Here is a 24,074-nt window from a genome sequence, read left to right on the forward strand (position 1 = left end):
TATTGCTCACAGGCAGGTGACTTTTATCAAAACAATCAAGGTGTCCTGCGTCATGTTCAGCCCTGACAAAATGTAGCAAAATCGTTATTTAACAGTCGCGCGTTGAACATCCTTGCAAACCGTGGGCTGACTTCTGCCCAGGTAACTGTTGTCTGTCTGTGTGAGTCATACGCATTCCCTACTCATCCTCATCCCTCAGACTACACTACCTAGTTAAATATGTCTAAAGAAAAAGCCCTGTAATTCCTACATGGATCTGCCAATATGGATGTAAACACCCACACATTAAAGTTGTCACTTGTTCATAACCACAATGGTCATTATTTTATTTCAAATCCAATGTGCTGGAGTAGAGAGGCAATGCAACAAAAATAGTCATGGTCTAAAATTGCATTTAACTGCATAGATGGAACCAGTGGCTGCATAATATGATATGCCGCAGAACATGAAAGCACATATTTTTGTGTGTGCGATTACTAAAACACCAGGAAACTGATATCAGTCCAGCTGTTGCGAAACTCACCGCAGAAGCAGCGAAGAACTGACAAGCCCAAGGGCTTCACTAATGGGAGGGTCCAAAGGGATATTTTGTCACTGGAGACGGAGCAGCAGCGTTTTTCATACCCTGGAGCTGCACCTGGTCAGAACTGCTGTCGAACATGGAGCGTTTCACCCTCCTGTTAATACACATTCTCCATGTGGGCTTCACCTCTGGAGGAGATAAAGGAATTCATTGGTCTTATAAAGGTAAATACATCTTTCTTCCTCACCATGCCTGTGTCTGAACTTCTTTTGTTAAACCTCGTTCTGCATGCTCTTACTCTGTTAGACTGCTTTCGTGAGTTACCTCTGACTGTTCAAAATAATGCAGCAGCTTCATAAAGGTCCAATCAGTGGTATTTAGTCAAAGACTGAAACTTGTGTTGACTTTGCAGACACTTTTTTTTATCACGTACATGCTGGTTTTAGCCAGTTTGACAGTAAAATGTTCATAGAATGTGTATAGAATGAATAATTAACTATTTATATCGTTAATTATTTATATTGCAAATACCAATAGTAAAAAAAGATAAATGTTGATATGTGTGAATATTACATAAAATGTCATGTATAAAATAAAGTAAAGATTATGTTTTTTGACAGATCTGTGTTGATGAACCATATGCTTTTGCCATTGCAGGTATAGCTAGGCAGCATAAAATAGTAACAGTAGCTACAGTAACTGTTCATTATTGTTATCACTGACTCCCATAGGCTGTTGGTCTGCTTAGTTTCCAGCTAAGAAAAACAAGATAAATACTACTACTACTACTACTACTAATAATAATAATAATAATAATAATAATAATAATAATAATAATAATAACAACAACAGTCTTATTGTTATAATAATAATAATAATAATAATAATAATAATAATAATAAGAAGAAGAATAATAATAATAATAATAATAATTATTATTATTATTATTATTATTATTATTAGTAGCAGTAGTAGTAGTAGTAGTAGTAGTATTCACTATTAAATAAATAAAAATATTTAATCAGCCAATTATGTGGCAGCAAATAAAAAAATCAGACCAAATGTCAGAATGGGGAAGAAATGTGATCTCAGTGCCTTGAGTATCTCAGAAACTACTGAGTTTGCAGAGAAAGGTGTAAAAAAACATCAAGTGAGCAGCAGTTCTGCTAAATGTGTTGGTCACAGGAGAAGGGCAGACTGGTCAAAGCTGACAGCAAGGTGACAAAAACGCAAATAACCACAAATAACCAACACGCGTCAAACATAGATGGATAGGCTACAGCAGCAGCTAAAGACCAATAAGTTAAATAAAGTTTAGATTTTGAGTTGATTATTCACAAGAAAAAGGGCTGCCGACGATTACAGCACAACAACAAGCTTGCAGCGGAAAACCCCGTTGGAAATGATGATGCGAGTTCTCGTTTCAAATAGCCTACTGTATTACTTTCCCTGTGCCCCTTATCTTCTCCCCGGGGAGCGCAGAAGGTGACTTGGATCAAATGCACTGGTCAGAAAAATACCCTGATTGCGGCGGTCGACTACAGTCCCCCATCGACATCCAACGAAGAAAAGTGCGACACAACCCAGATATGCCATCGCTGGAGCTCACTGGCTATGACAGGATACAGAACGGCAAATTCCTCATGACCAACAATGGACACTCAGGTATTACCGGATGGCCAATTGCCTGCCCCAACAAGCAGGCTAATTTATGGCAATACGCCTGGCCAACTCCCAATCGGCTATAGTATTACAACTCTCAGATGGTTCATTTTGTCAATTCTGTCCAAGGAATAGGCTAACTGATCGTATGATCTCAGCTACATTGTGCAAATATGAAATTGGCACAACTTACTATGCAATGCAATAAAATGTTCAGTATTAAATCTGCTGTAGAGTACATATGGTCCCTTCGAGTTAATGAACTCTGGACATTTTTTAACTGTGTAGTCAGTAACCTCCTGCATAACCAACCTCAAATTGACCAGGGGATGCAGATAAATGGAAGGTTCTAAAAATATCTATGCTTTACATTGGATTACATTACATTACAGTTATTTACCCAAAGCGATTTACAGTTTTGATTAGATTAGACTAAGTAGGGGACAATCTACATACGGGGATAAGGGCGACATCAGGGCTTGAGCCACCAATCTTCTCGGTCCCAGTCATATACTTTAGCCACTAGGACACCTGATTCATCTTATTGAGTTCTTGACTGAAGACGATAATTAGTTAATTAGTTGAATCAGGCATAATAGTGTTGGACGAAAACAAAAAACCACCCAGATTGGACAGCCCTGTTTTACAGAAATAACTTGCTGCTTGGCAGATATTTTGCCTATGTTGACATAGTATAAAATATATGGCATCTAACACAATTAAAAAAATTTTAATAAACAAAAATGAATGAATTATTTTCAATATAAAAATGACAAAGCCTATAAAGCAGATGTTTTCAATCTTATCGAGGTCCAAAACCCTGCAGACGTTTTCTCAGCTTTGTTTTGTAAAGGGCCTTTGTGACAGTGTCCCTTTGTAAAAGGGGGCTGTCTGATCAACTTCCGGATTAAGCTTCCAGCTGTGCATGTTGTCTGGTTTTCACAAATTCCAAATCTGCCAATGTTAATTGTGACATTAGCCACTTAACACACCATGATAAAATTAGCTTTTTAAGCGCACCTCTGATTGCAGTAATTGATTGCTAACTAGTCACTTTGCACCACACTTGGTATTTATGGCTCTCTCCTGGAGCACTGACAGGAGCACTGCGGCACATTTTAGGTTTTTAATCAGAGGTGTTCACACCTAATTAATTTTGAAGACAGTTCATCAACCCTGCTAGCCAAGAAGTGCGGCTTGGATGGTAAGCACTGAGACTTGTCTGAGGAGGAGATCCAGTTGGTATGGCTCGGACCAAGAGTGTAAGTATGTATATACAGTTCATGTACTACAATTGTGTAAAAGTTGAGACACCAGGCTGTCAATTTTGTTGAAAAATTGACATTAACATGTAAATAAGGGCATTAGATAATCCCATAGTTAGATTATGTGAGAGTTCACTGTGCCCAACACAGAGATAATGCACGTGGAGTGAGTTTATTTGATACTTGCTGCCCTCTAGTGTGGATATGCAGGTGCACCCCAAGGGAAACAAAGATTTTTTTTGGGAATGTTACAGGAACACAACTATGTAAGCCTATTTAAAAAGGCGGCTTAACTGTGCAGGTACACCTTTGTCTTTTCTTCATGCATATGAGTGGATTTCCATGGACAGTTGCAGGGAGAAAGGACAATTGTTTTTCGAGGAGAGGCATAGTTTCTCCCCTCTTGGGCTTCAAGTCACCGGAGCAACATTGTTTTTATTGCTGATCTCTCTTCCTTACTCTGGACAGTTCAAATTGACCTTCCACCCACCATGGTGATAACCAAGGGACTCCCTGGGCGCTACACGGCCGTACAGATGCACCTGCACTGGGGAGGATGGGACCTGGAGGCCAGCGGCTCGGAGCACACCCTGGATGGCATCCGTTACATGGCAGAGGTGCACTGGAAACTTTAGTTACAGAAAATGCAATGCATTCGACACCGTACTGCTACAGTGTGATGTACATCAGGTATCATCAAATCATGGATCTCGAGGGCAGAGAACTGCTGCTTTCTCACACCTCTGTACCTGAGTGTCAGATGTTTAGATAGTCTGGCCAATCAGTGGCAGTAATTGTTAATTACCCAGGAGAAAAGAAAACCAACGATGAATTTGGATGTGTGGTTATAATGATCCCTGCAGGAGGTAAGAATCAAAATAGACTGATACTGTGAATGCACTTCATCAGTGTACCTTTATTTTGCTGCACTGATCTCTTGTCTACACCTTGCTTTTTCTCCCATGGCTCGCTGTGCATGTGAAATTTATGACGGAGGAGTAAATCTGCCATGACCGCAATGAAAATGAATAGCAGGCCTCTTCAAAATAATGACAATATTTCACTCCTGTCTTGGAACACCGTGTCCAGGATTCATATACCCAGTGGTGCTCTTCCAAACAAGCATTAAAAGCAGCAGGCATATGTGCAGAAACTATACTCCATCCCAGACTAATGGGATTGCATTGCATGTATTGAACAGGACAATGTATGCTATTACGTAAAGATACCTACGGCATAAAAGGTAGAAAATACTATATGCGACTACATGCATATTTACAGTGTGACCATGCTTCTCCTGTCACGAGACAGAATTATGTGTCTTTCTCTGCACTGAAGTACTTGGCAAAATCAGGTTATTCGTTTGAAATCCCTGAGGTGTTAAATCGAGGGGTTAGAAAGTAAAAGTCCTACCACGCGTTTCTTCCACCCATCAACTCAGCTTCCACCCATCAACTCAGCCAGCGGATTTCACTCATTAGTTTTACCTCCTGGCAGAGGAATTTTACGAATTAGTAAACACTATTAGTAAAAAAAAAAAAAACTTTTACTTTCTTCACCTGGATTGTACACCTCTGGAGATTCATCAAAATTGCCGCTCAACTCCAACTCCAGGACAGGACAACTCCGTTAACCCCGAAAAGTGTTCATCCTGGCTCATGCAGAAACAGCTTGAATGTCATGGCTATGTGTCAACTTAACATGGCTATGGGTCATTAACTCACTGTTTGTTTCTGTTTGGCTGTTTGCTGCAGCTGCACGTGGTCCATTACAATTCAGACAAGTACAAGAGCGTCACAGAGGCCCGGGATAAACCAGATGGACTGGCAGTGCTGGCGTTCTTTTACGAGGTGAGATCTCTCCTCAACCGAAACAGGAGGTTGCAGTTATGACCACAAACACAATTTGTTTGCCCTTCTAAACTCGGAAAACCAGGGCTGGATTTGAGGGCCAGAGATGATGATCCCTGTTGTAGAAGGAGCAATTACCTGTACCTTACTTATTTGGCTCCAGTTTTAATGCCAGAGATATAGATTATGAAAAAGAATAATTATTTCTCACAGGGACAAAATGGTGCTTGAGAGGAAATGTCTACATCAAAAAAATTGCTAAATCTATTTGAATGGGTATATGTTGGATATTTTATGTACGTATATATATATTTTGAATACCTACATGCTGGACTGAATGTTTTAGTACTGTCTGTCTATGATGTTTTCATGTTTTTCCTCAAGGACGGGCATTTTGAGAACACATACTACAGTGATTTCATCTCCAACCTGGCCAAGGTCAAATACGCAGGTGATGCATTACATATCAAGCACATCGCCACAGACCAGCCAAACCCCACCCCCCTTTGTTATGCATTTCACACTTGTTGTGTCTTACATAGCTTATACTCTTGACATACAGCCCGTTTATACACTTACAGAAACTGTACAGCTCACAGCTGTTCAAAAGCATGGACCCCATGAACTGCAACCATGTACGGGGGGTGGGGGTGGGGACGCCAGAATAATTTTAAAAACAACAGCTGTGAAATTATCATTTTTGCCGAAATTCTAAAGGTGAAAATACTTCATGCTACTGATCAGTATATCCCAATCACAACCTGAAATCCCCATCTTTGTTATATGAAATGATTATAATCTCTTATTGGGGGATTATTTGATTTATTTTTTAATCTATCCCCCCATAGCTTGTACTGCTGCTGCTGCATGTACTTCTGCAGTCTGCTGGCCTCTTTATGTTCCTCTGTTCCCCGATGTTTCAGGGCAGTCCATGACCATCACCTCAGTGGACGTGCGCTCCATGCTGCCAGAGAATCTGTCTCATTTCTTCAGGTATCAGGGCTCCCTGACCACCCCTCCCTGCTACGAGAGCATCCTGTGGACAGTGTTCGACACCCCCATCACATTGTCCCACAACCAGGTGCCTTCCCTCTCTTCCGAATCTTCACAACACAGCCTTCACACAGTACATTCCTCCTGCAGCTGATCTCCATGCAGAATTCATTTCTTATCCTCATACAGACACAGGCCTCTCTCTGGTTCAGTGTGGATGACAGTACACATTCAGGATTTCTGCCATAATCCATGTCGTTACTTGGCCACAGACACTGGCTGTACTTTATATTGCTTGAAAAAATGCAAAAACCTACTCAAGATACAAATGTCCATATGTAAAAGTACTGTTAGTGTTTATTAGAACAAGTGGAATCATTATTTTGGGAAGCTCAAGCAATGTATATCAGATGAGTGGAAAGAAAATACAACGTACATTACACGTATATTAAAATACCCTATATTAAATGCATATACACATATGTGCATGTTCAGTACATTAAGAAATTGTGAGTGTGTGTGTGTACACTGGACAGTTCTGTATATGAAATCAAAAGGTGTCTAACCCTACTGTGTTATGGTTTCCTTCCTAGATCAGAAAGCTGGAGAGCACCTTGATGGACCATGAGAATCAGACCCTATGGAATGACTACCGTATGGCTCAACCGCTAAATGACCGCGTGGTCGAGTCCTCTTTCCTCCCCCGCCTCAGTCAAGGCTGTGAGTACGTCAGCCTGCTGGTGTTTAGGAGCTGTGTGATCCCACTTTTCACTGAACACGGTCCCCTTCTCTTGCGCAGCATTCTGCCGACAGGAAGAAATCGAAGCGAAGCTTCTGAAGATCGAGGACATGATTACAAACATGGACAAGCGGGTCTCAGGTAAGTTGCTTTTTCATGTTTATGGCAAAAACTTAGAAGAAAATAAATTACAAAATCAATAGCTTATATTGTACTTTCAGTGGTTGACAATTAAGGAGTAGCATCCAGCAACTCAATCTTTTCTTGTTCTGAACAGGGGGAGTTCATGAGAAAGGGCCCAAAGGTACGTCCTTTGGGTTGTGGGCTTGGGAACTTGTGGTGATTTAAGGGCAGTTGGTGAAGTTGGTGAAGTTTTCATCTGCCATCTGTAATTAAAGGGAAGTTCCACCAATTTAATTGTTTTCCTTCACTTAACCTCCTAGGATGCAGCAATTCATTTCAGTCCTCTGCAGTGGCTGTCTCTGGTTTTAATCTCAAGAACCATTTATTCTCCTATGAAACCTACACCACAAGAGAAATTCAATAAAATGAAAGAGATCATATTTCCACACTTGCAGGTTAAGCAAAATATGTGTAATTCCTTTCAAAAGCAAATGTGAAACTGCAGTCCAGAACTAATACAGTAAGCTTCTGAGAGCCCTTAGCTACTGTAAGACAGTCCTCTCTGTAAAATTGCGGCAGAGATCAGTATTAGACAGATCATTACATTTGTATAGCGCTTTACGAGATATTCAAGCGCTTTAGAGATGAAGGGGTGATGCATGGCTGCCATTTTGCGCCAGAACACTTACCACACACCAGCTGAGGTGGAGAGGGAGAGAACAATGTTTTTGTCTTCAGTAAATCTCCTCCTCCTCTCCCCTGCTCAGGGTTGCGAGTCCTCCGCCCGCTGGTGCTGCACTTCCCCGAGGGAAACGGCGGGGGCTACGCTGAGGTCACCCCCATGCGCTCCATGGACCTGCTCTCCTTCACCGCCTGCATGCACGTACGGGCGCGCCCAGAGGGCACCCACACCATCCTGTCCTACTCCAGCACCGGCCACGAAAACGAGCTGGTCATCACCGTGGGCTACGAGGTGGGCCTGTGGGTCGGCAACCAGTACGTCAACTTCGCCCACAGCTTCCTGGCCCTGGACTGGGGGAACTACTGCGTGACGTGGGCGTCGGGCTCGGGCCGGGCCGAGCTGTGGGCTAACGGGACGCGGGTGGAGGAGACCACCCTGCAGCAGGGGTACGACCTGCAGCCCGTCGGCACGCTGATCCTGGGGCGGAACACGGACATCCTGCTGGGCCTCAGCGAGCCTGACGGCTTGGTGGGCCACCTGACCGACGTCAACGTGTGGGACCGAGCGCTCGATCCCGCTGAGATCCGCCAGCAGACGGCCTGCGGGGCGGACGGGCCCAGGGGGAACGTCCTCAGCTGGGGGGTGACCCCTCTCAGCCTGTACGGAGGGGTGCAGCTCCAGACCAACTACAGGTGCCCCTAAATATGGTGGTTGCATTAAGGTGGGGGATTTGGTCAAATGATAGGGCTTAGCCAAATATGTATAAAATGGCACATCTCACGCAATAAGCAAAATGACGTCCATTCACCAATATCCACATATCAATGAATGGATGAGTCCCTCATAGTCTATCACCTGTATGCTTATGCTATTAACAATTACAATAGCTCTGCTGTGTCCTATCATGTTTTGATTGCCTCAATGAAGTGCAAAACGATCATGGCTTTAGCTACATTTTTCACCAAAATTCTGAATGCAACACCAATTGCATAGCAAATTGTAACAATTTCTCTACTGTTAAATAGATCTATAGGAGCTAGACGAAGGAAAGAAACATTGGCGATGTACTTTGCCTCTTAACTACATTGATTGTTTGATTTGCCCACTGAAATGTAACCATGGAGCAATACCAAAGGCAAATGTGTGGAATGTAGGGAAAACAAACAAGCAGCAAGTACCTACATGTCTATTTAGCGACATTGTGTTTCTTCAAAGATCATTCGTTGTCCTTTTTGTTGAATACATTCCCTTTAACCTAGCTAATCTGAGCTTGACAGAGCCTGCAAACAGGCATGTTACCAACCTCTGCTTCACTTCCTTTGCAGTCACCATTGTTCAGTTCTGTTCAGATGAAAAACACATTGAGTATACGGGGCCGAGTGCCTAGGAAGTTCAGCTCCAGCTCTTGAGCTGTGCTTGTCTCATTGGGCTCATCCCTGCTGGTCTGGTAGATGTGGTGGGCCTCTCATCTGGCCTGCACTGTTTCAACAGCTGGCTCATCTACAGTGATATGTTGCTGTTGTTCTTGCATCGCTGCCAGGATGCGCACCATAGTAGTCTGGCAGATGAAAGGGAGAACCTCAAAGCAGTGCCGTAGGTCAGCTCTTCTCCTGTCAGGAAAGAACAGAAAAGGCGTGGGGGGGGGGGGATTCACAGCTTTCCCAAGACCAAAAACAATGAGCCAAGCCATAATGTAATTACATTTACATTAAGTTCATTTAGCAGGCACTCTAATCTTATTTACTTCTGAAAATGTTGTCCTGGAAGGATTGATCATGTAAAAAATAAGTTGTGCATCTACTGGTGGAATCGCAATAAAATGTAAAGCTTCAAAAATGCAATGTTTTTTTTTTTTGTGTTTGTGTGTACTTATTTATGGACCATAAACATTAATTTAATTGAAAGATCATTTATTTTGAATTAGGTTCTAACTTTTTACTCTGCACTCTCCATTTCCATCTGAGGTTTGCATGGCATTACAAGCAAGCTTCTCAAGCTTATCTGAATGGAGCACAATAGAACCATGCATGTATTAATATTTAATAATCCATTTCAAAAGTATTGTACCTTGCTTTCTGTACTAAAACGTACCAAAACTACAAACTCAGTACTAAAAGGAAGTGAAGGATGTCATCTTTATTATCTATTATACATAAAAGTTTCAGTTTGTTGCACCTAATAATGTAAAATAACATCCCAGCTTGATCTTCATTGACCTTTTTTATGTGCTAGCCGTGATTATTTTAAATGCACTGAACACAGCGGTATTTTCAGTGCTGTGTGTGGCAGACACAGCGGTATATTCAGCGCTGTGTGTGGCAGACCTCAGCTGAAACACGAGGACACAAAGCTCCCACACAGTGCAGGCAGAGGCATGTCCACAGGTCCTGCAGGCGAGACACACTGAACCATGACAACTGCGTCTGAGCTCTCCATGGCCCGCATTCGCAGACCTGACCACGGCTGTCAGGGCTGAGGATTGGGGTGAGACCGAAGACGGCTGCCCCTCTGACCCTGTCCTTTGGCTGTTCCCGAAGGATCGCCAGAGGCTCGCCGTCTCCTCCACTTCCGTTCCCGGCAGGGGAGAGGCAGCGAGATGCAGAAGAGCAGACAGCGGCTGGAGTTCTTCCACAGGTTCACCTTTCAGCTCAAACGGATTCTTTACTTACTCTGTCCCCGCAGGGAGAAAGTCCTTTTGGCCTCCCCTTCTGTTACTTTTCCCCCCTCTCTCTTTTGGGATTTTTTTCCTTTCAGATGGTTTGTTTGTCATCTTTTCTCCCCCTTTCATCTCTCATTATTACAGTGCATTTGGTTTTATCCTTAACATTGACACTCTGGAAACATTCCTGCTGAAAATGCAGGTGAACAGGGCCGCGTTTTCCGATAATGGTGTCTCTTAGCGTTTTACGAAGACTACTAAAGTGTTTACTTTTCTACGTGTGTTCCCCGAACTATCACTTAGGCGGATAGCTTCTACGTGCGACGTTACTAGGCCCATCGACTCGCTCTAAGATCGATTATGCACTCATGAAGCGACTGTTTGACTGCTCTATGAGAGAAAGTAGTGTTATTTATGAATAAAACACTTCAGGAATAGTTAAATATTGCATTTATCACGACTGGTGGGAACAAATTAATAGAATAGTAAACTTACAAACTAAATTGTCCAATCATATACATAATTTTCGCCAAATTATATATACGGTAATACAATAGGTCATTTCTGACGCCTAACGCTCAAGAGAGGAATTGCAGCAACAAACAACCTCAAACCACAACACGGTTCCCACAGTCTTGAAATATAAGGCGTAATATAAAGCGTTATTATACAGTTCACTTTTAACAGGTGACTTTATGAAATCTTGACTTTGGTGTGCTACACAATTCTATTTATATTTCTTGTCTTTTTTAAGTTCATCTTATATAACCAACTATATTATGAGCAAGCAAGTTATTTGGCTTTGTAACTAACGGGCTATATACGGTAAGTGATACGGCTTGTGGCCACGCCATCTAGCAATACGCCTTCTTTGGCATGTCATGTTTTATTTACATTATTTTAATATCTTTGTCATGGTGCTTTAAATGACTTTGCAATCAGGGTTGATTTGCCAGAAGCACCATCACATTACTGGTGTAATTGACTATTTCCTCTGATTAGCTGACGTTTTCAATAAAAGCCCATCCCCCGCCCCCCCGCCAGCTGGCTGCTTTTTCAACTCCGGTTACATATGGGTTCACTGTTTAATTCTAGCACAATTTAGCAGTTGATCAGTTTGAAACTATAAAGGGTACATATCATACTTTAATATGGATATATTGATACACTTTTAGAATAAATCATCGAGAGTTTTGGAGGAACCAGCCTGTTCATCAAGATTGAGTCTGATTTTGACTTGTGATTGTTTAACATGCTTTTAGGAGGGAGACCTTTTGTTCTGTGAATTTTCCCCTACATTACTACCGGTTTTCATATTGCAGTGATTATTCATTTAGAATTGTGAGCCAAGCGGGCTCTGGTTAAGCCATTTAAGACATTAGCATAGACAAACTCCAGTGGCGCAATCGGTTCGCGCGCGGTACTTATAAAGCCGTATGCAGTGAAGCAATGTCATGGTTATAAAATCGAGCCTCACCTGGAGTATGATCATTTAATACGTCTGCCGCGGAGAGGATTTTGTCAAGAAGTGCATCCCAACCTACAAGGCTAAATGTGGAATCCTGTTTGGGAAGGTGTTACAATGCATTATGTTCTCTTAAAGTGCAGGGATCGGTAAGAAAATTTGAATCAAGAGTGGCAAGGATCACAAATCACAGCAAATTTCCACTGAATATTAAATACTGTTTGTGTTAAAGGTACAATAGGTCATTTCTGACGCCTAACGCTCAAGAGAGGAATTGCAGCAACAAACAACCTCAAACCACAACACGGTTCCCACAGTCTTGAAATATAAGGCGTAATATAAAGCGTTATTATACAGTTCACTTTTAACAGGTGACTTTATGAAATCTTGACTTTGGTGTGCTACACAATTCTATTTATATTTCTTGTCTTTTTTAAGTTCATCTTATATAACCAACTATATTATGAGCAAGCAAGTTATTTGGCTTTGTAACTAACGGGCTATATAACTAATATGATAGTCTACCACAAACGATGCAACTGGAACTTAGTTTGAAAGAAAGGTTTAGCTAAACACGGATGATTGAACACGTAAAGAGATACAAGGAACGTATAGCTGCCCAAATTGCATTCCAGATAAGCGATCACTGAAACTCTGTATACTATTGCTTATCTAGTCATAAAACAATACAAGTTCGCTATCAGTAACTAACAACAAGCAAATTAGCTATTACTAGTTAGCTTCCCGAATGTACAAATATCCACCAACGCTTGGTGCACTATGCATCGCAACTATTTTATCGTAAGTGGATATTTGTAAATTTGTCAAGCTTACCATAACTAATTTGCTTGTTGCTACCTATAGTGAACTGGTATTGTTTTATGACTAGATATGTAGTCTTCGTTTGGATAATAAGCAATAAAAGCGCCAGTTGGCTGTGGCTGTGGCCAATTTTTAACCAATGAGCTGGAATTGTTGTACAGCTGTAGAATGTTTTGATACAGAGTGACGGCCCCACAAATGTACACTTTGAAACCTGAATTTAAGGACTATGAACACAGGCAGGGGATGAGTCAACATGTCAGTGAGCCTTTTTCAATAATAGGAAGGGATTTACAATGGTCTTGTAACAATTTAACACAAAAATCTTACCTTGTATACCTTTAATAACTGAGTAGACAGGCTTACAGTACGTCCCAAATGACAAATCTAAGCTCCAGTGGCGCAATCGGTTAGCGCGCGGTACTTATAAAGCAGTATGCAGTGAAGCAATGCCGAGGTTGTGAGTTCGAGCCTCACCTGGAGCATGAGATTTTAATGCGTTTGCGTTATCATTACAGCACAAGAGGATTTGGTGAAGAAGCGCATGACTAACAAATCTATATAGCTAACTATGGAATCCATCATGAGAAGGAATTATTGTGTATTATTATCCAGCTGTATGAATGGACACTATGGGACAGTTTCACAGATGCAGATTAATCCTTGTCCAAGACTAAATACAATTTTGAATGGATTCTCCACAGAAAAAGTTAGAAAGCGCAAATGCACACACAACAGATGTACAGTGGGAGCAATAATTATTTGATCCCTTGATGATTTTGTAGGTTTGCCCACTTACAAAGAATGCAACTGTGTAGAATTTTAATCATAGGTACATTTTAACATTGAGAGACAGAATATCACAAAATATTCCACAATAACAACATCATATACATTTTATAAATGTATTATTGTATTTTTGCATGAAATAAGCATTTGATCCCCTACCAATCAGCAATAATTCTGGCTCCCACAGACCAGTTAGTTTTCCATTAAGAAGCACTCCTAATCTCAACTCATTACCCAAAACACCTGTGTCAACTCGTTACATCGTTATGTAGCTGTATAAAAGACACCTGTCCACACAATCAATCTGTTATGTTCCTGTGTTCTGTGTGTTAGTTTATCATTGTTTATTATCATTATTCTTGTAATTTATTATTTTTCATATTCATGTCTGGTGTTCTGTTTACATTCATTAGTCTTTGCACTCGTCTTCCCCTGTGATGTCTGAGTCTGAATGTTTACTAGTCCAGTCACTAGTCCAGTCACTCCCTTGTCTGCGTGCCCCACTATTCAGGTGTTTACGGTAGTTCCGGGGTTCAATCTTCCTTCCAATCTTGCATTCCTTACTTCCTGCTTTCTCTCCATTTCATGTTTGTACATAGCACTAATAAACTAATCCCAACTAACATAGAATTTGTACAGTACTAATTATACTAACACACTAATATGTTTGTCAAACTAACAAACTAACATTCACTAGTTTTGGGTATTTGTAATTTAAATCACTTAACTAACTTACTAACGCATCTCCAGTTTCAATTCTGTTCTGTAACTCAAAGAGAACCATCAGTAACACACACTAACTGCAATTTAATAGTGGTTTCAAATGCAGGTGTAAAAGTGTCACTTATGGTGCCTGTTGATCTATAGTTACCTACAGTACTGTAGGTACAACAATGTAATCAAAAGTTTAAAACTGCATCAGTTCTCTTAGCTATGCTGTCCTGCAGTTTCATGCAGACTTTGGCTGACTTGCTAGGCAGGAAATCCCAGACAGTATCTGTCAAGGTTTCACTGAAAAGTGGTCAACTACTGCTTAGGAATTTTGCGCTGTTAAATGTAACAGCACAAAAAGAAAATCTGTTAATTGTTTGGAAAATGAATGTATGGAATTCTCAAATTAGCTGTTTTCAACTGACACACTAATGCAGAAAAAAAACAAAAAAAAACAACAAATATATACACTCACCGAGCACTTTATTAGGTCTTTATAACTTATTTCTTAGGCTTCTACTGCTGTAGCCTATCCACTTAGTTATGATGCATTGTGTGGTCAGAGATGCTCTTCTGCATACCACTGTTGTAATGTGTGGTTATTTACGTTACTGTCACCTTCCTGTCAGCTTTGACCAGTCTGGCCACCCTCCTCTGACATCTTTCATTAACAAGGCATTTCTGTCTGCAGAACTGCTGCTCACTGGATTTTGTAAAGTTTTTTGCACCATTCTTTGCAAAGACTAATGACTAATGTGCATGAAAATCCCAGGAGATCAGCATTTTCTGAGATACTCAAACCACCCTCTCTGCCACCAACAATCATTCTACGGTCAAAGTCACTTAGATCACATTTTTTCCACATTCTGATGGTTGATGTGATGAACATTAACAGAAGCTCTTGACCTGTATCTACATGAATGTATGCACTGAACTGCTGCCACACAATTAGCTGATGAGATAGTCGCATGAATAAGTAGATGTAATAAAATAAAGTCTTAAAAGTCATACCTGGTAATAAAAGCTACATACGGGAGTCTGGCTACAGACACCCTGTACATAGAAGTTACGAGCACGGTGTGCACGGGAGTCTGATTGCATCCTCCCCGATTGCTTGACAAGAGACAGGAGGTTTCTAGCTAGAAATGTGAAAGTTTTAGGGTGAGCTCTCTTCCAAGTTCCACTGAAGTTTTGCTCCACTCTGTTGAATGTTTGTCACAGGAACACGTCCGGTTCCGTGCACTGAAACAAAGTCAAACACGGGATGAATAGAGCACAGTCAACACCAGAGAAGAACACTGGAACGAGGTCTGTTTTCCCCCAGCTCTACTGCCTCAGACACGCAGAAGGTCCGCACGCTGAAGGCCACTTCACAGCAAAGTTCAGTTTGGAAAGTATGGGCAGCGGTCAGGTTCTGGTCATACTCCCGGTCTCGGCCCCGGTCCCAGTGGCCGGGCTGGGGCGTGTTGCCCCGACCATCATGCAGTCCTGGTGCCACAGGCTCTCTGCCAGGGCATTGAGGAGGGGGGCAACCTCCCCAAATGCGCCAACCACATCGGCCCCCATGCGGAACACAGGCAGCCCCCACACCTCCTGAAACTTCCTGACGTCTTGGTCCGTTACGTCCGCGTGCATGAAAGGTCAAATCTGACACAACAGATAAGGACAAGACATTCTCAGGGAGTTTCTCAAAGCAACCAGGCTCCCGAATTTACAGATGCAAACAGTAAGAAAGCGAGAGGGCAAGTAAGCAAGTGTAGATGCCAAAGCGAGCCATCCTTATCTATTCATTTTGCTTCAAGACAGGTTACCTTACCAAGCCAAAACATTAAAATAGCCTGTAGCCCAGTGGTTAAGGTACATGACTGGGACCTGGAAGGTTGGTGGTTCAAGCAGTGTTTTGTTATGTCCCTTATTTTAACATTGAGCTCATCCCAGGGTAAAACTGGATTGGATCCAATGTTACTCCTCCTTTTCCATGAACACTACATTTGAACCAATAATATTTAGGCCAAGGCTTCCTCATGAATATATTTTAAAGGATACTTTGTTCCCACGATCAACTTTACGACACTGTCTGAAGGTTCAGAGCTTCGAGCAATTTGATTGGACAAATCTTCAAAGGAGGCCCGGTCCGTGAAGGAGAACAGGAAGAGAATGGCATCTACCTGCTTTTTACAAGACTTAAAAAATAAAAAATAAAATACAATAGTCAAGAATAGGCAATATTAAATAATAATAGAGGAATAATATGGTCACATGACTGAAAAATTATAGCAGTACAATAAGAAACAGTCTGGAAGAGAATAAATATTTTTAATATACAGTATACTAGATGTCACCCTCTGCCCATCAGTGCTACTCTCCTTCCAGTTGGCCATGTCAGGCCATGCAGCAAACTCTGGACTGCGGGCTCCATTACCCAGCACTGTAATACTGGCTTACACACCCACAGCCCACTCTGAAATCATACCCTGCCATTACTTGAACTTGCAACTTTTCATCCATTTTGATTTAGTCTGCCCAGTGGCTGTCAAGAGTGTGTACAAATCCACCCTAGGCTTCGCACAATTTCCTCAGAGGGGTTTTCATTGCCACGGTCATCCATGGCTGGCCAGTGGTGCATCTCCCACCTCAATATGTCTATCCTCAGCCACATACCAGGAGGTGGTCGAATCTGCGCAGGGCGTTCTCCCCACAGTCCCACAGCTGCAGCCGGAAGAACAGCACCTGCCCGTTATCTCTCAGCTTCACTGGCCAAAACACCACTGTGCTCAATTCCTGTGGAACCACATGCCCCGGTCTTTCCAACAGCACCCAGAAATCACAACTCTCAATCCCCACATGCCTGACTGTACCAGCAGACTGCAGGAGACACTGTGTAAATCTACTGCAGTTTATTTACAATCTTGTGAATTCTTCAGTCAGCTTAGTTTATAGCAGGTAGAGTTAGAGTCTAGTGGCTGTGCATTGATCCACCTTTTGGAAGTACAAATATATACAAATATACAGACAATCGAAGCACTCACCAGTGGTCTCATAGTGCATGTTTGGAATGTCCAGACCAGAAAGCCGGGCAGCAAGAGCAGTCTTCCCCACACCACTCCTCCCTGAGATAAAGACCTTGTAGCGAACAGTATCCACACTCAGGTGAGGAGGCAGCACTGGAGCTTCAAGCAGACCTTTAAACAAGATTAGTATAGATATCACTGCAGCGAACACCGTAGGCTTTATTCAGGAGCCATCGGCATGAACAAGAACAGTCACCGTCACTGCCTCATCAAAATACTGAATTTATATCATCATAACATAATTACGATACTTAAGTCACAAATAAAAGTTGTCCCTACATCTACAGCGCACACTTTTGATAAATGCAATTCCATCATAGGTTGTTCTTGCGCCTCTAGTAGTAGTAGTAGTTGCAAGAGTATGAACTAAAGAGATCTTCATACCAAAACGTCTGCGTTGCTTCTTGTCTTTTATCCAGTTGAAGTATTCCTTGCTCTCAGCAGACCGATACAATTCGATGAGAATGAGCGATCCCGGTGGTCGTGGTGGGATCATTGTGAAACTGGCTTCCAGTTCAGCGGAAGCCGACTTTATCTGTAAAGTTGTAATGTGCCAAAGTAGTAAAACGAACAAGTTTTCGTTTTTATTTACACTCACCATAGACACCAGTGGACTGAGTGGAGCCGGTACTGTATCGTGTTTTGACTTCATCAAACCGCAACGAGTTTTCCTTGAGAAAAATGTTTACAAAGAGGTGCATTTTGTCGCCAGATCTTGTGTGATAGTTCTGTAGTTCTTGCGACATTTCAGGCAAGAGGCTGCGACAGGGAGCTAAGCATGGTATTTTTAAATGTGCAGGCTAAAGTTTTTATTGTTTGAATAAAAATAACATTATTATATACTGGTTTGTGTTGAGATTTCAAACAACTGAGAGATGGCATGTTTATGATGTCTACTTCACAGGCTATTTCAAATTAGTTTTTAGGAATTTTTCCAAAGTGTTTTACAACATTCAATTTAGCCATTACAGGCAGATTCATTGTGACAATTTTAATTCAATGTAAAAAAAACTTCCACAAAGTGACCTCAAAGCAATGCAACCACTAAGTTGCCGGTGAGGAATATAAACTTGCTGCAAGTATGCAATGTGATGTGAGAAGCATTAACCAGTTCATGCAATATGCACACACAGAGACACACACAAACACATACACACCATACATTTATCTGCAATAATATTTTATGGGTATTTTATTTTATTTTAATGGTACCCAGTGGTTATGTTTGTTCACATCTTCAGACTTGAAATCCATTGAGTGATGAATGTCTCAATCTGTTGGTGAAAAATATCATGCTATACTTGCAGTCTCTTCTATGGAAAGCCAATATGGACATATCTAAGTACAGAAATGTGCAAATTGAGAATACAAATCTACACATGGAAATATTATATTTGATCAAAACAAACTATTTAAAGTAGTGGCTTGATAGAAGAAAGAAGAAAGAAATAAACTTCCAAGGCTTTCCAGAATTGCCTCTGTCTTACAGTACCGTCTCTAGCTGCCCATGGGTGTCCTCTGGCTGCACCGGAAACTCTCGACAAACCCGAGACTGGTCGCACACACTTCGGTACATATTTAAGCAGGACATCCTTATTTTTCCAAGGAGAATGGTCTGCTGCGTTGCTGTTTTCTGAATCCGGTTCCATGTCCTCTCCTTCACAGACAGAAAAACGGTCACCAGTTGGATATGTGCATAGTTTAGGTAACATCCAAGAAAACCAAAGCTCATGCATCTGATGGTCATGTACTCTTGTTAACTGCTACTTTCAATAATGTTTTATAAACCACATCATCCCTCCTAAAAATGAACAAGTGTTTTTAATCTATAAATGGTGACTCATTTTCCAGCTCCTGAGTCTCATTTCATTCTGATCAGTTACATTCAAATGGGCTTCACCAGCATTCAAGTTATTTTTTCTCCTCCAAAGACTATTACTGTTGTGTCAGTCTCACCCAATGCATACGATTCTGTTGCGCTCTGTCCAGTTGCCTCTGGTATCGTGTTGTTTCACTGGTGAGCTGCAAATGGAAATCATTGCTCTCTTTGGTGAATCTCTTCAGATTGGCCTGGGCATCCTGAATCCTTTCGTGGAGCTCATGGGTACTTTCTTGAAGGTTATCCCTGGCCAAAACCAACGTTTCAAATCGAGCCATCCCTTGTTGTGCACCCTGTGCTCATGTGGACAAGAAAGCAAAATTCATCCACGGGCAAGTGTTACCCTTTCATACCTTATTTGATTTGTGCCAAATTGTCTGTATGGTGTACACCTCATCAAACTTCATCCCACTGGAGAATTGTAACATACCACATTGGTGGCCTTCACAAATGTATCCATGTAGTGGCTGTAGAATGCATATTTCTGCATACGTTTCTCTAGCCGATCTCTCTCCTCAGTGAGCCGTATTATCTCCTCATCAAGGTCACACAGGTTTTCCTGCCTCTGAGCGACTAAAACCTTGTCCAGCTTCACTGTCCTCATCACCCTTTGTTGTTCTGTATATTTTATCTGAGTGAAGGAGGAAGTTCAAAACTGTTCACACTGAATGTGGCACATTTTATGGTTTGATGAGGACTACAGGAATTGTCAGTGTTACCTTACAGGTTGCAACAATCCCTGAAAATGCCTTTAATATCCTCAAATTAGGAAAAAAATCAATCTTACACAAACTGTTAAAAAATATAATTCTGGCAGATACTAAAGTGTTTGAATGTAGTTATGCTAAGCCTTTGGCCATAATTCAGATACTAACATGTTTAGTTGTTATACTATGCCTCAGGGCATAATATAAATGTAATGCTTATGAACTGGCCATTGATCTGAATTCACATTCCACTCAAAATGCATGGGATTTGGATTGGAACCGAAACTTATCAAAAACTTATCCCTGATAACTTCCTTTTTCAGATGTACAGTATTTAGGCCATGTATTGATGGTCTTTCAGACTTGTGCTATGATACTGTGCCAGACTTAAAAGATCCATGCAGTGTCGGTAAGTGTGAAAATCTTGCCTCCACAAACTGCTCAACATCTTTCTTGCACTCCTTCATTCGATGCACTATTTTCTGGAGGTTTTCCTTGTGTTCTTCCACAGAATGAAGAGTCGATTCAGATTGCTGCCACAAAGATGGAGATGGGAAAGGGAGGGTTACAAAGGACACATTGAGACTACTCTGCAGTTTCTTCAGTCAACTATCTACCATGTTTGCAAGTAGTTTCAAGTGTGAGATTATGAGACACTCAGGTTTGGAGGTTTCATCAAGGGGGTTGAATGAATAATGTCATTGAATACAAAATGAAACAAAATTTCATGTGTCCTTGAAGATAGTTGCCTTAAAGTAGATATATTTATTTCATTAAATTATCTGTTTTGTCTCAGTTTTATGTACTAAACAAATTCCATTTGTGGGCAATAAAGCTTTTAAATTAAGGAGGTGAGAATAAATGCTGTTCAAACATGTTTGTTGGCGAAATAACCCGTGAGGAATAATCACTCACCTGCTGCATTCTCACATCAGACTCAGTGTCCTCCTCCTCCTCCTTTCTCTGCATTATTTTGAGGGAACACATTGGCAGCTCCAAGGAATCAATCTCCTGTCAAAATGAGCTCTGTATTATGCCGATACATATACAGCAGGGGGTGGTCTGTATTTTCCGGACATAACGCGACTTCTGAAAACATATACTTGTGCATTTTTCAACGATATGCGGATGCATATTTAAAAACAACCGTACATTGCGGCAAACACTCAATTGCAATGCGTTATCATAAGCATTTGCTTTTAATAAACGGTGCATGAGAGAAAATAATTAAACCGGATCCTTCTTGAATTGATTGCGACCTTTTCCTACTCCATATAGGCTGACATACAGTGTTAAGTCTTATTCTGATCGAAATGCGACTCCTTACCATATTGGAACACTCCAAATACACTGCTCGCACAAATTTGCACTTTCAGATGTGCCCCAAGTAGAGGCCCGTTTATTTGTCCCGCTTTGTTTAGTTACGTCACAATGATCGGAGAGCTGACGCAAGGTACGCTGCAGTGACGTACAGAGGTGACTTGTCCTGGCTACTTGTCACAACTTGTATACTCAATACGATTACGGAGAAACTCGCTCACACTTTATTAGGTATTATATAAGTATTTTCGTATATAAGGGCCGCGTTTCCCGATAACGGTGCCTCTTAGCGTTTTACGAAGACTCGAAAGGCAGACCTTACTAAAGTGGTTTACTTTTCTAAGTGTGTTCCACGAACTATCCCTTAGGAGGTTGCTTATGGGATAGCTTCTACTTGCGACGTTACTAGGCCCATCGACCATTCTAATCGATTATTCACTCCATTCAGCGACTGCTTGACGTTATGAGAAAAAATGGTGTTCTTTATTAATAAAATACTATTGCAATAAAATATTGCATCATCACGACTGATGGGAACTTAATATAAAAACAAATCAAAATTTCGCCAAATTAGGCCTATATACACGGTTTGTGATATCAGATTATCACCTCGACCCCCTACGCCACCAAGCAATACGCCTTCTTTGGCATGTCATGTTTTATTGACTTTACGATCAGTCGATCAGATTTGCCAGAAGCACCATCACATCACTGGTGTAATTCACCATTTCCTCTGATTAGCTGACGTTTTCAATAAAACGGCGGCTCTGGCAGCTGCGGGGGATTTTAAAACGGACGTGACGGCTGGGTATTAAATTCCAAAATCGCGTCACTGTACTGTAAACCCAATTTACGGTACTGGTGTCAGAGGCATTGACCATTAAAATGGTCACCGATTTGGTTTCAAAATGCCACACAACTTATTTTAAAGAGAAATTGCATCTTTTGGCATGCCATTGTTTATTATTCAATACCAAGTACTGGCTTTAGACCATTTTAAACAGCAGTTTTAGAACATTAATTAAACCCAGTAAGGTCATGAGTGCTCACACTGCTGGACAGCCCAGTCACTTCATTTCAAGCAACACCATCTCAGAAGACTTGAAAACCTCCATTCCACAGCAATAGACAGCCAATTACATGGCATGTGTAAAATGAACCTTGACCCAGTCAAACCTTAATTGCCATACAGGCTAGCACCCAGAAAATGAAATTCTGATAGAACCCATTAAAATATTTAGAATGGTCAAGCAGAGGCATTTCTGATGGAAGAGGGCAAACAGGAAACCCATGTTCAGCCAGAAAGAATCCCTTTACCCAACCCCTCTTTAGGTTAATAAAAGTTCCTTCAAACAACCTTTGAAAAAGGAATACAAATCTTTATTCAAACTGTACAATGGGAAATGTAAAACTAACACACAAAACAAGCACCTTCGCTAGACCTTCTTCTTGCCTTTACCAAGCTTTTTGGCAGCAGCCCCACCTGGCCCTGCCAGCTGTTTGGCAGGAGACTTGGCCGTGGTTTTGGCAGGAGACTTGGCCGTGGCTTTGGCAGGAGACTTGGCCGTGGCTTTGGCAGGAGACTTGGCCGTGGCTTTGGCAGGAGACTTGGCCGTGGCTTTGGCCTTGCGCATCTTTGACCCCACTTTAGATTTGGGCACGGCATCCTTTGCTTTAGTCACTCCTGCAGCCTTTTTGGGTTTCTTAGCAGGGGCCACTTTAGAGGCAAGAGTGGTTCCAGAGTCCTAAACACAAGACCATTATGAGCCCCAACCACATGGAGAAGCTCCCCCTGCACCCCCTTGCCCCAAAATGGACACCCACCTCATGCACAAGCTTTTTTGCCACAGGTTTTGGCTTTGCGGACCCTGCGGCACAGGTGCAAATGGGGTTACAGCATTCGTTTTGAGTACAGCCCACAATCCACATGACATGAAAAGCAATTAAAGTACAGAGTTTATGCAGATCAATTGCAGCTGATCTATGAACCACAACAGCCAGACTTTCCCCAAACTAAAGTTCTATACACCAGGCCAGTCTTTAACAGGGCTTTGATCCATCAATCACTTCTGCATTCGGAAACATTCCTGCAGTTACCTGTACCCTTCGCTTTCGTTTTCACTTTTGGTTTCTCCACATTAGGGTCAGCATTCTCCGTTCCCTTCTGCGCTTTAGCTTTTCCCCGAGGTGCAAGCTAGAAGGGAGGGGGCGACATCAACCTCGCTGGTACAATTCAGGCAATTTCGGAACATAATGGTGTACACCAACAAGCACTTACGCGGAATCTCCCCTGCGCGCCATTTGCAGTGGAATTAAGAGGCCTCACCAGAACCCCGTTCTCCAGTCCTTTAGCAAGCGCCCTGCGCAGCATATATTTCAGTCTTATCTGGTCCATCGACGGATAGTGCTCCAAAATATACCGACGAATAGCTTGTGCGGACGACCCCTTCCTGGTATCAAGCGCTTTAACTGCCTCTTTGACCATTTCCATCGTTGATGGATGGGCTGAAGGTTTCCGTGTCACTGCCTCTTCGGTAGGCTCATCGGCAACAGAATCTACAAAATATTTTAACCAATGGACAGGTTCCATATTAAATGCTTTTTAAACAAAAGCGGAAATAAACGTAGCATACGCTGCCTACCATTCTCGGAGTGCTTCCCTCCCTTCCTGGAAGGTTTCTTCTCTTCAGTCGAAGGTTGCTCCACATCAGGTATTTCAACCGACACGGTCTTTTTGGGAGGCATTATTATTATGCAAAAGTTTTTTTTTGGTTTTTGTTTTCTTACTAGCTATACCGTAAGCACCCCTAAAGT

At 41.8% G+C, this 24,074-nt stretch overlaps 4 protein-coding genes and 1 non-coding gene across 8 annotated transcripts; 2 read left to right on the top strand and 3 right to left on the bottom strand.

The window, feature by feature from the left end:
- The first annotated feature begins 582 nt into the window (after positions 1 to 582).
- Positions 583 to 9,678, top strand: ca6 (carbonic anhydrase VI). 4 transcript variants are annotated; one of them, XM_061220950.1, is made up of 10 exons: positions 584 to 747; positions 2,006 to 2,188; positions 3,919 to 4,067; positions 5,205 to 5,300; positions 5,685 to 5,751; positions 6,224 to 6,381; positions 6,887 to 7,013; positions 7,093 to 7,173; positions 7,310 to 7,336; positions 7,923 to 9,678. In XM_061220950.1, the coding sequence occupies exons 1-10, from the start codon at positions 660 to 662 to the stop codon at positions 8,537 to 8,539; spliced, it is 1,593 nt and encodes a 530-aa protein (XP_061076934.1). In that variant the 5' UTR covers positions 584 to 659; the 3' UTR covers positions 8,540 to 9,678. The 4 variants fall into 4 exon arrangements, with proteins under 4 accessions (XP_061076935.1, XP_061076934.1, XP_061076936.1 ...); XM_061220951.1 differs by lacking the exon at positions 7,310 to 7,336 and having other exon boundaries at positions 583 to 747; XM_061220952.1 differs by lacking the exons at positions 584 to 747; positions 2,006 to 2,188 and adding an exon at positions 2,217 to 3,447.
- A 3,496-nt stretch (positions 9,679 to 13,174) lies between these two features.
- trnai-uau (transfer RNA isoleucine (anticodon UAU)) lies at positions 13,175 to 13,268 on the top strand. Its single transcript has 2 exons — positions 13,175 to 13,212; positions 13,233 to 13,268. It is a non-coding gene; the product is annotated as a tRNA-Ile (tRNA).
- A 2,340-nt stretch (positions 13,269 to 15,608) lies between these two features.
- Positions 15,609 to 17,992, bottom strand: LOC133110734 (ciliogenesis and planar polarity effector 2-like). The gene is made up of 6 exons (XM_061221007.1): positions 17,739 to 17,992; positions 17,298 to 17,465; positions 16,945 to 17,051; positions 16,721 to 16,723; positions 16,320 to 16,466; positions 15,609 to 15,921 (listed from the first exon to the last, which is right to left on the bottom strand). The coding sequence occupies exons 1-6, from the start codon at positions 17,953 to 17,955 to the stop codon at positions 15,691 to 15,693; spliced, it is 873 nt and encodes a 290-aa protein (XP_061076991.1). The 5' UTR covers positions 17,956 to 17,992; the 3' UTR covers positions 15,609 to 15,690.
- Positions 17,993 to 18,580: 588 nt separating this feature from the next.
- Positions 18,581 to 21,312, bottom strand: LOC133110721 (coiled-coil domain-containing protein 42-like). The gene is made up of 6 exons (XM_061220990.1): positions 21,268 to 21,312; positions 20,856 to 20,951; positions 20,369 to 20,473; positions 19,664 to 19,864; positions 19,311 to 19,526; positions 18,581 to 19,011 (listed from the first exon to the last, which is right to left on the bottom strand). The coding sequence occupies exons 1-6, from the start codon at positions 21,268 to 21,270 to the stop codon at positions 18,838 to 18,840; spliced, it is 795 nt and encodes a 264-aa protein (XP_061076974.1). The 5' UTR covers positions 21,271 to 21,312; the 3' UTR covers positions 18,581 to 18,837.
- Positions 21,313 to 22,618: 1,306 nt separating this feature from the next.
- Positions 22,619 to 24,074, bottom strand: LOC133110568 (protein B4). Its single transcript, XM_061220774.1, has 5 exons — positions 23,903 to 24,074; positions 23,539 to 23,816; positions 23,358 to 23,454; positions 23,085 to 23,128; positions 22,619 to 23,005 (listed from the first exon to the last, which is right to left on the bottom strand). Exons 1-5 carry the CDS (start codon positions 24,003 to 24,005, stop codon positions 22,697 to 22,699), a joined length of 831 nt encoding a protein of 276 aa, XP_061076758.1. The 5' UTR covers positions 24,006 to 24,074; the 3' UTR covers positions 22,619 to 22,696.

The sequence above is a fragment of the Conger conger genome, chromosome 14 (genome assembly GCF_963514075.1).
Source record: "Conger conger chromosome 14, fConCon1.1, whole genome shotgun sequence".
Classification (NCBI taxonomy): domain Eukaryota; kingdom Metazoa; phylum Chordata; class Actinopteri; order Anguilliformes; family Congridae; genus Conger; species Conger conger.